The 10,922-nt window shown below is 37.9% G+C and overlaps 1 protein-coding gene across 2 annotated transcripts in view; it reads right to left on the reverse strand.

The window, feature by feature from the left end:
• The window catches only part of LOC116844308 (CD63 antigen-like), a 28,924-nt gene that overhangs the window by 9,110 nt on the left and 8,892 nt on the right, over nt 1-10,922 (reverse strand). Inside the window, exons 2-5 of one of the 2 annotated variants that reach the window (XM_032815709.1) lie at nt 6,034-6,222; nt 5,497-5,676; nt 5,097-5,303; nt 4,611-4,709 (exon numbers count right to left, since the gene is read on the reverse strand). In XM_032815709.1, the coding sequence (XP_032671600.1) occupies nt 4,635-4,709; nt 5,097-5,303; nt 5,497-5,676; nt 6,034-6,222 (651 nt within the window). In that variant the 3' untranslated portion in view covers nt 4,611-4,634. Of the gene's footprint in view, nt 1-3,463; nt 4,710-5,096; nt 5,304-5,496; nt 5,677-6,033; nt 6,223-10,922 lie in introns of those variants that run through there. The other variant, XM_032815700.1, reaches the window with a different exon arrangement.

Raw genomic sequence — 10,922 nt, forward strand, 5'->3', positions numbered from 1 at the left:
CTTTCTTGCTCACTTCAATCCGTTTTACGTTCTCACCAAAGGTCATCATGGGACTTCGGGACACCCTGTAGATAAATGCGCGCATTACATGAAACGGAACGCAGCCCGAGACAAGAGAAGCCTAAAAATGGAGCATTTTGACTGGTCCGCCATTTTTCCTCGAGTTCAGAGAGGGAGCCGCGCGAATATTTAAATTAATAGAATATTAATAGCTGAAGAAACACTCGCGAGACCTATTGATTCGGTTAGGTTAAGTTAAGTTAGTTTTATTACTAATGTAATGTCTTAGAATAAAATAAAATTTAACAAAGTTAAACTATTTATCTCCTTTATTTGATTACACTATGCATTACCATGAATTGCTGTCATAACTTTTCCGCTTAATAATATATTTTTTATTAGAAATTCTTAATCTATAAACGGCGTATCTGCTTATAATTTTAATTGCGTAACGTTAATTCATCTCTCACACGTCGTCGTCGCACACACGACACTCAGTGCCATATACTCCCGACTACACGAGTAATCATGCACGGTGCTCGTTCTGCGAGAAACACGCAAAAATGTGCCGTTTATAATTTGCAAAATAAAATAAAAATATTTGTAGGATATATATATATATATATATATATATATATATATATATATATATATATTCCTTCTGATTTATCGAATAGTATAACTTATTTAAGAAACACAATTTTATTTCATTCTAAGATATATTACATTAGTAATAAACTGAACTAATCCCAGTAAATACAAAGTATCATCGATGTTACAATGTCAGCTCAATCATATGGTATATTACGTAATTGTTACTTTGTTATATAACAAAATAACAGTTACATAATAATCATATGACCTTCGGCGTGGCAAAACCTCTGAGGGTATAGGATAAGAAATATAAGGATAAGAAACAAAAAGGAAAGAAATTTGCCAATATAGGTTAAGATACATATAGGATAAAGAAAGATATATAAGGAAGAAAGGAAAGAAAGGAAGGAAGGAATAAAAAGAGAAAGAAGAAAAAAGAATAGGTTAAGATGCAAGGAAAGGAAAAATGTAAAAAGATAAAAGGCATATAGATATAAAGAAAAGAATGTACATAGCTTCTTGGCGCGAAGCTGAAGTTGGAAATAAAGATACAGATACAGATTAGAATATACCATATGACTGAGTTGACATTATAATATCGATGATACTTTGTGTTTACTGGAATATATAGGTCTCGCGAGTGTTTTAAGCTATTGTAATATTTCATCAAGTTAAATACTCGCGCGGCTCCTCCTCTGAATTCGAAGAAAAATGGCGGACCAATCAAAATGCTTAAATTGAAGACTATTGGGCTGCATTCGCTTTGGGCGCTTACGCACTGTAAACGTCATTTTATCTTTATCGCTCATTACATGCGGGAAGAAGATAGAATGACGCTTACAGCGCATAAGCGCCCAAAGCAAACGCAGTCTTGGTAAGATACGTGATTGCCAGACTCTTATTAGAGGGACTCTATATTATCCCACATCAAAAAAGGACTCAATTAATGGGTACTAGTGTACTAGTGGACGGAGCATTCGACAAGCTTCTTTGATCTTTCGTGTTGAGAGACTTATGCAGGATTCACACCGCGTCCGACATACGATGTCCGATATCCAATAGGAGAACAGTTTTTTAATATAGAATTTAATTCTCCATTAGAAAGCTATTCTTTTATTGGATATCGGACGTCGTACATTGGACATCAATTGCGGTGTGAATCCTGTATTATGTTGCGTTCCGAAATTCACTGTCAGTACTGAAAATCTACAGTATACGTGACATAAACTATACATTTTCACTGGTAGTGAATATCGGAACACAGCCCTAGAAAGAAAAGGCTAGGTGTGTGGGCATGGATCTCTTTTTCTACTTGTTCATTAGTTGAATTTTGTTTAAGGAGAAAGGGAACGGTATCGTATCCTTAAAAGTTAGGAACATACGTTACTACATATAAGTTACTACATATCATTACATGTTGTACGTGTAATACATATATATTAAAAATTTCTTATATACTCTATAAATATTTTTATATTTCACTTTTTCCTTATATTCTACATTTTTACTGTTATAAAAAAAATTAATTAAAATAATAGATTTGTAAATGCCTCGTCGCCCCGTTGCTCCATAAACTGCTCCTACCCACACATCGTCTTGTCTCTTTCTACGTCTGTCAAAACGATTTCGGCACAATGCTCCGTCCAGTACTAGGATTCTGTAACTCGTTATTAGAGTTAACGACAGTTATCGTTGCACAACTTTTGTATACCAAAATAAAATTTAATATGCAAAATAAAATTTAATTAAATGCAAAATAAAATAGAAATATTTTTAGAAAATATAAGACAGGAAAACATATATACGTATATATTTACTCAAGGATATATATATATATATATATATATATATATATATATATATCCTTACTTATCCATTATTATTATCCAAGGATATATATATATATCCTTGAGTAAATATATACGTATATATGTTTTTCTGTCTTATATTTCCTAAAAATATTTCTATTTTATTTTGCAAATTATAAACGACACATTGTATACCGTAGAGAAGCTGCGCAACGATAATGAAACTGTCGTTAACTCCAATAACGAGTTACAGAATCCCAGCACTGGGGCTCTATTCCGTAATCACTTATCGACAATTATCGGATCGATAGACGTCGTTGCGCAGCTTTTTTATATCATAGAAAAGCTGCGCAACGATACCTACCGATCCGACAGTTGTCGGTAAGCGTGTACGGAATAATACCCCATATAATACTATATGTCAATGGCAGAGTCTGCCCGAAGACACCCGAGAGAGCGCGGAGCGTGATTCGTGGGAAAGTGTCGCACTTCAGATAGCGTGAGCATTCGGCGAACCGAAGCGGCGCTGTGTTCGTGTTCACATATCTCTCGATGCGTGTAAAGCCCATTCTACAATTGCGTAAGCGTAGTCGTGAATGTAAGAGTCAACCAATCGGAATGTTTTATTCACTGATTGCTTTACTCTGATTGGTTGTCGTAATCACTTACAACCACTTACAACCACGTTCACGCAATTGTAGAATGGGCTTAATCTTCCGCCGTCGCACGACAAACGTAAGATCTTCTGTTCTCCTGGGCTACGTTCGGAAACGTTACCCAAATGTACCTATTGCGTTGGAGTGAGCGAGATACAAGAGTGAGATAAAAAAAAGAGAGGGAGAGTATTCGAGTGACGTTTCCGAACGCAACCCAGAAGTTGCTCAATTCTCGCTGATGGATAGCAATGTTAATAATGGCAATCGCGTGTGTGTGCACGACGGTTAATGTCGATCGTCGAAGGAGAAGACGATGAAAAATTGGAAAAATGGCGAAATAAATAATCAAACCGCGAGCCGTGGCAATAATTGGTCCAGCGATGTCACATAATGTTTATGCGAATAAACGATGAATAAAATCGACACTTTATTTGAATAAAATTATTTACATATTTTCTTTGCCACGCCCAGCTTTATAACCACCCCTTTTTTATCGTCGCGCCGCATTGTCGTACGCTTCGCGAAAAAATGCTGTACAAAATGCACAGGCACGGCAGCAACGAGCTCTTTCTCGTAGATTAAAATTTTTTTCTGTTTTATTACAAGACACATATATATTTTTTTATATGCGCGCGCGCGCGCGCGTGTGTGTGTGTGTGTGTGGTGTGTAGTCAACATTGTATATTTCGAAATTATACAGTAAACTTTGTGCTGTACAAACAAAGTGTTGGCATTGTATACAAATTGATTATGAAAGTGTTTAACAGCGACGTTTAATTGATCTTTCCAGGTACGATTGTGTGTAGTTTGTTATATGAAAATATCTTTTTTTCTTTTTAAATATTTATCTCGTAAAATACTATAACAAAATACTATCACTCGTTTGTTTTTCACTCCCCCAATTCGTCTCCCGTCAGTTAACGACTGAATATTCTGTCGCAAAAACGGCTTAAACGCATTTGTTTCGTCGGAAAAAGAACGCGCGCAAACCATTGTTCAAACGAGCACACTAAAAAATCCCAAGAATTGTACAGAATTGAATTGCGTAACGGATTAGTTTTCTTTCTTTATGGAAATCTATAGAGAATAGACGTGAGTCGACGCGGTATCGTATCAAAATAGTCGTACATATGTATATATCTATACTTGTATAAATAAGGGATTATTTCCGTACGAAAATAAAAGAAAGATAGTATCGAGCTCATAATAGTAATCCTAACATTCATTGCCAGGTCGTGCGTCGAGCTTCACATTAGATTCCGACTTTTCCAGTCAACAAAGAAAAAAACGTCTCTGTTATAAATACGCTTGCGTCACTTTAGCCACGACTGGCGACACGAACAAAAACTCGAAGAAGAAACGAGATGCTTTATCTCGCTCTCTTCGAAAAAAAAAAAAAGATAGTAAGAGGAAAACAGAAGAAAAAAGAAAAAAATTTATCATCTTATAAAGCGTAAGTATTCTATCACATATTATAGGCGAATACGCTGATGGTAGGATGACGTTAAGGTTGTTGTTGCGCGTTGAAAGCTTCCCGCGCGATGCGGCGTCCCTCGTTAATGCACCACTTCTTCCTTTACACTCTGTAGCCTCTACGATGCTCATTCTTGATGGAATTCGCCAGGCAAAGCGCGAAGATGATGCCGATCAGCTGAAAAGCAAGAAAGGATCACGCGTGTGGATATCGCGAGAGGTAGGGCCTGAGCACAAAGATTGTCGCAATCGTTTCCGACAGTGTCGTAGACGTAAGTCGGTATCGGAAGTCAACGCACAAGGATTGACATAGACATATGCTGCATCAATTGTGTCGTCTAATCATATTTGATCTACGCCAATCCTTGTGCGTTGACTTCCGACACCGACTTACGTCAACGATACTGTCGTAAACGATTGCGACAAGCTTAGTGCTCAGGTCCTTACAAGACGTACGATGCTTCTCATGCTCGTTGCTTTTTTTCTTCTTTTTCACTATCGTGTCTTCGTTTGAAGATTGATTTCTTCTTCGATTACACCTCGATCTCCCTTAAAGAAGTCTTACCTCGACCGCGGCGACACCCAGAGCGAGACCACCCATTACCGCTCCCGCGTACTTGAAGCCATCCTGCAACGCTTGCGCGCAACCCGTCTTGCTGGCGTTGAAAGGAGTACAGGTAGATCCTTCCTTAGCGTCACAGCAACTGTAGGGGATAGATTCACCCAGGATTTTTTGGAAATCCCCGTAATTATCCACACCACAACATCCAAGCTGCAAGATAGCTTTCCGTCAGGAGATACAGGTCTAACAAAATTATCAATATATCTATGTCGAACTTGACCAAGTACATTAAAGTCGATCACATTCGATCGTCGATCAACGGTGTGTATGTGGAGCGTGTAGCAGCGCACGCACGTGGGAATACAGTAAATAAGATTGATCTTTCCTTAAGAGGCGAACTTACCAAAGCCTGAACGTCATTCACGATCTCTGCATTCTCCTTTTTGTTGTACTTGGCAAAGATCTCGTCAGCGTACGCCTTCCTGATGCTAACCCCGATGTCGTCGGAATTCCTCAGTACGACGAAAGCGTAGATAGCAACAGCTACTTGTATGATCAGGATCGTCAGCAACATACACGCAAACTATCCGGAGAAGAGACAGCGGTGAATGGCTTCGATGATCGTTTCCCGATAAATCAAACGCGATGTCGAAGCACCTCGCGAGCAGGAAAACTCCGGGAATTCCACCGTATGCGTTTATAAATACAATGATTCTAAATATATCTTTACGTTCCAACTTTATCGAGAGATTAGTGCGCGACTCATAAACGCATTTTGAGTTTACAAATACAACTTATCGGACTTCAACTTATCGTCATGCTTCGTATTTTAATTAATGACTCGGTGCGCTCGTGCGCGAGTTAAGGCCGAGAAGATTAAACTTTGACTTCTCCGAGAGTCGCGTGACGAAACAAAGTTTCTCCTCACGGGCTGGCTTACCGTCACAGTCATGCAGTGACTCTCGCGAATCGCTCCGCAGCATCCGAAGAAGGCGATGACGAATATTATGCTGCCGATCACGATCAGAGTTATCGACGGGAACGTCACGTTCTCCTGAATCGCGTCGGCGTAGTGCGTGAGTTTCAGGTGCGCGATGACACCCACGATCAGTATGGCCAGGCCGCATAACTGCAATGAAAGAAATGCATCCTCGTATTTGCACATCGTCATCACGCGTCTCCGATATTCCACTTTCTTTTTCTCGTCTTCTTAACGAGCCGTCTGACAAAGGTATTTTTCCGTGTTGTGTATGGGCGATCATTGCGAAGGACGAACGATGACTACGCGAATGATAAATGATGATGGCGGGAAAGCTGAAAAGCTCTTTACGAGAAAGTTGTGCAACACATATAAAATATACAACCACATAAATGATACAAAGTCTGAGAGAAAAAATATCAAAAAATAAGAAACATTCATTCGATGGATGTCAATATATTTGCCAATGCTAATGTACATATTTTTACATTAGGACAAACCAAGGGAATATATATTGTAAAAAATCTTGTGTACACAGCACGTAAATGTTCCAAAAAGTCCACTCTAAATTTTGTGTCGAAAATGGCTCATTCATATGTTCATTCGTGTGTTATTTACATTATGTATAGACTAGTATATAACATAAGTAACACACGAATGAACATATGAATGAGTTATTTTCGACATAAAATTTAGAATGGACTTTTTGGAACATTTGTTTACGTACTGTGTACGCAAGATTTTTTACAGTGTATAGATTTTCCTAAAATTATTGCTTTTTTCATGAAAGCAATTGTTTATTCTATAATTTTAAACCAAAGAATTGATATGCTTAAGTAAATATATGTTATTAATACCCATCGAATAAATTTTTATTTTTCAGATAAACTTTTTATTTTTTAGATATTTTTTTCAGGCATTACAATAGATTAGTAACAATCGATGAAACAAAGTATACATAGCACAGCAAAAATAGTTAGGCATTTACTGTACAAATTGCTTGACAAAGAAGCGACAAAAATGTGCGTTAGAAGCACGTTATAGCGAGGTAGTTTGACAAATTGCGTTACAATTCGTCTACGTTTGTGTGAATACTTGATACGCGATAAGTGATATTCCTAATTACTACATGGAAGTATAGTTTTAAATAACTAAATATGCGGAATTGATAATGGCAAAGTCGTGCATGCTGACTTCCGTTTGCACATCCTATCGCGGTTTCCCGCTCGTGTAATGCTAATTGTATCGTCGATTATTCGTAGGTTGCTACCGTTGCCAAACATACATTCACGACATTATTGCCTAACAATTCGCGGGCAGAAAATAGACGAGACGTTCTTCTAGGATCGCGCGGTTCGGACGAGCAGCTCTCAGATATCTGGAAATCGTCCTTGAGGCACCGTGCGCGCTATTTTTACACGCATTGCACGCCACATGGTCAGTGGTCGATCCTGAGATTGCCACAGGTGGAAATGCACTTGTCCGCTTGGATATGTAAGTACAAAACATACATACGAAAGCGAGCAAGCGAGCGAGCGCTCCGATGCTTTCGAGATCGATCACCTTTAATAATTTCCACTTCTAGTTTTCCGAACGCCAGGCGTAACGTGCGAGGAAAATGCACCTCGAGCTCAACAATGGCAATGAATAATGAGTAACAACATAATATACAGCAGGCAAAGAAAATATTAGCACATGTGGGACGATCTTACGCGACACAAACAAAATATATCGCTTAGAAGTTCTCTTAGAAAAACTCAAGTCACAACTCGTATGAATAGTTACTTGAAACTCCTCAGATGAGATACTTAAACTTTGCTGTTAATAAGGGCTTTAACACGGACCAATGTTCATACTAATGATCGTTACTTTTAAAATTCATCTCAAATGAGATAGCTAGATTTTAATTTAGGATTAGATGTGAGTTGTTTCAGTTAATACAAAACAAAATTTTTCAAATAAGAAAATACATACTTTCTTAAAATCTCAGCTCAGAAAAAGAACAATTACCTATTCTATTTAAACAATAGAATTTAAATTCAAGTAAATATATTTTTAGTGCCCACCAAATATTTTTTTATTTTTTAGATATCCTTCCTCTCTCAGTGTAGCATTAGTTATTAATACGAGCCATAAACTCGCTTCTTCGAACCGGAATCAATCGTACGAGAAATTAGATATATCGTTATTTATTTGTGTTCTTCTAAGGAGATGCTGAAGCTGGAAACTTTACCAACAGAACACTGACATTTTTCTACAAAGTTTACGCCGTATTGGTTTCACCGAATTACAAATGCTTTTACGCAATAAAAATACGTGCAGAAATAAATAGGAGCCTTGTTCGATATGTGACGAAAACGAACAAAAATTTTAAAATTTTAAAAATTTTAAAATTTAAAAAAAATTTTTAATGTAAAATCTCAAGTCTGTCAGTTAGCGTAATATTTGTTTGTACATATCGAAAGTGTGGATACTCCAAACAGAAAAATTTTTAAGAACATTGCTCTACCTTCGCATCTGCATTTGGAAGCTTAAGAATATCGAAAAAGTTTGCTGAAAGATTTCTACACATATATGGTTAGGTTTTCCATTAAATATGGTAAAACAAAGCAATACATATTCATGTAAGTTCTGCATATACAAGAAATACGAAAAGGATAGCGTAATTGTGTTAGTGACGATCGTCTCTGTATTATCGACATTGTTCGAGTTCTGTACCGACTCTAGCATCCCTTTAATTATCGGAAATTTCTTTAATTTTCTCTTATTGTCTGCTACCGATACTAACCGGGTATGCATCGCGCGGTTGGGAAACACTGCTGCGATCGTTATTGCCGCATGCTATCGAAATTATATACGTGTGCGTCGAGCCAGTGTGTGGGCAAGACACGTGTACGTATCCATGTACGTGCGTGTAAGTATATGCGTGTAGGTGCGTGCGTGCGTGCGCGCACGTTGTGTGTACGCGGAGATGACATCATCGCATCCACAATCTCGTCCTCGGGAGACCCACTTCCTCGGAGGTTACGTATACTCGACGACAACGCCGGCCGTTGCTTTCGTTGCGAGAGATTTCCGCGGCGACGAGTCCGCGGAATTTAACGCACACGCCCATACTCGACGAGATCTGATGAACGCGAAATTTGTCGAAGGACGTAAAGTTACCTTGTCTCCCCGATCGACTGATAATCGTATGCACGCTTTGCACGCTACTTTTGCCACTGAATGTTCATCGCGGGCGATAGCGCGACTTCGACGAGGGTAGATTTCGGTGCGGTTATCACGCGAGAATCGATAAGATATGAATAATCTCGAGCGGGAACAGCTCGCTGATTAAAGCGAAATATTAAATATATGCTCGCGTGGTCCAAAAAGTCAGCGACGCATGATTCACTTCGCTGCACGAGTTGTTGCACGAGAGAGTGCGGGCATGATTAGACGAATATCGCGTTCACAAGATAATAGGAACGCGATACGAGCGATTTGTAAATATGAAGAGTACAACATGCGAAATAATATATCGGAAGCTCTCGTATGATAAATCAATGCCCAATAAAAATATTCAGAGATTAACACGCAGATAACGATAAAGCCGATAATGTATCGACCACGAATTTGTTATATCACTGGCGGAAGAAGTAACGACAAGCAATGATACTCAGACTGTATGAATAGGGAGACGTGCAAAATCGAATACGTACGTAGGATTGGTAATTCAAGCGTCATTTCTCCGCGCATATTACATCCGGCGATTACATGCGTCTACAGACCGGCTTTCTTGTGTATAGTTTCACTTTTGTTCGCAGTTTCGTTACTGCGGGAAATACGCGAAGAACATCGAGGAAAAAATATCACGGGCGTTTGTCCCGGCACGAAATTAAATGTCCAGCTTGGCAAATATCACGACATAATCGCGACTATAGTAGCCTGTATGAAGTTAGCCCCCCACTTTTCGAATTTATTAATTTTGACAGTTGTGCTGATTTGTGCTAGGTTTGTGCTACATTGTGCTCGAATTATAAATTTTTAATACGAAAAATGAGCGAGAAAAATGGAAAAAACCGTTTTTTTTTGGTAACCCCCCACTTTTTGATTTTCGAAATTTTTTTTATTGTGCTAGGTTGTGCTAAGTTGTGCTAACATTGTGCTAAAGTATTATCTTCGAAAAATAATCATGAAAGGAATAAAACGAAAAAAACGATTTTAGGCAGAAAAGAAGAAAAGTAAGATTTATACTCGTATAAGTCAATCAAACGATATATAATTATATATCTGAGTTGCTCTAGGCTAGCACAAGTCAGCACAAGCTTCAGTTTCGCCAACACTAGAATTTAAAGGGCACTTTACTCTTGACCGCGGCCCTTCGCGCTCGCAGTCTATGTCATTAATCACGACTTCTAGACTTTGGATCGACTCAGAATTGCATATCTGAGTTGTGCTAGCCTAGCACAAGTCAGCACAAGTTTCAGTTTCGCCAACTCAATAATCTAAAGTAATTTTAACATAAAGCAGATGATTTTACAGCAATATAAAATAAAAAATATTAAAACGAAAACGACAAAAATTTTAGAATACAAGAAAAAAAAACAAAAAATAACAAAAACATATAAAAAAAGATAAAAACAAAAAAATAAAAAAACAAAAATACAAAAAACAAAAAATACAAAAAAAACCGTTCCGATAATCTCCACCTTGACGCGGTGGAACGGCATACGTGCAGAAAACAAATGCACAACAAAGAGAGATATCTTTTTTACTTCCGTGTAATTTAATATTATCCTGATCAATAAAGTTGCGCGTGCGAAAGATTGCGAAAATCAAGAATAAAATACCTTTAATATTTTTGTGCT

Source organism: Odontomachus brunneus, unplaced genomic scaffold (assembly GCF_010583005.1).
Source record: "Odontomachus brunneus isolate Ranch 3 - 2012 unplaced genomic scaffold, Obru_v1 Obru_scaffold_003, whole genome shotgun sequence".
Classification (NCBI taxonomy): Eukaryota; Metazoa; Arthropoda; class Insecta; order Hymenoptera; family Formicidae; genus Odontomachus; species Odontomachus brunneus.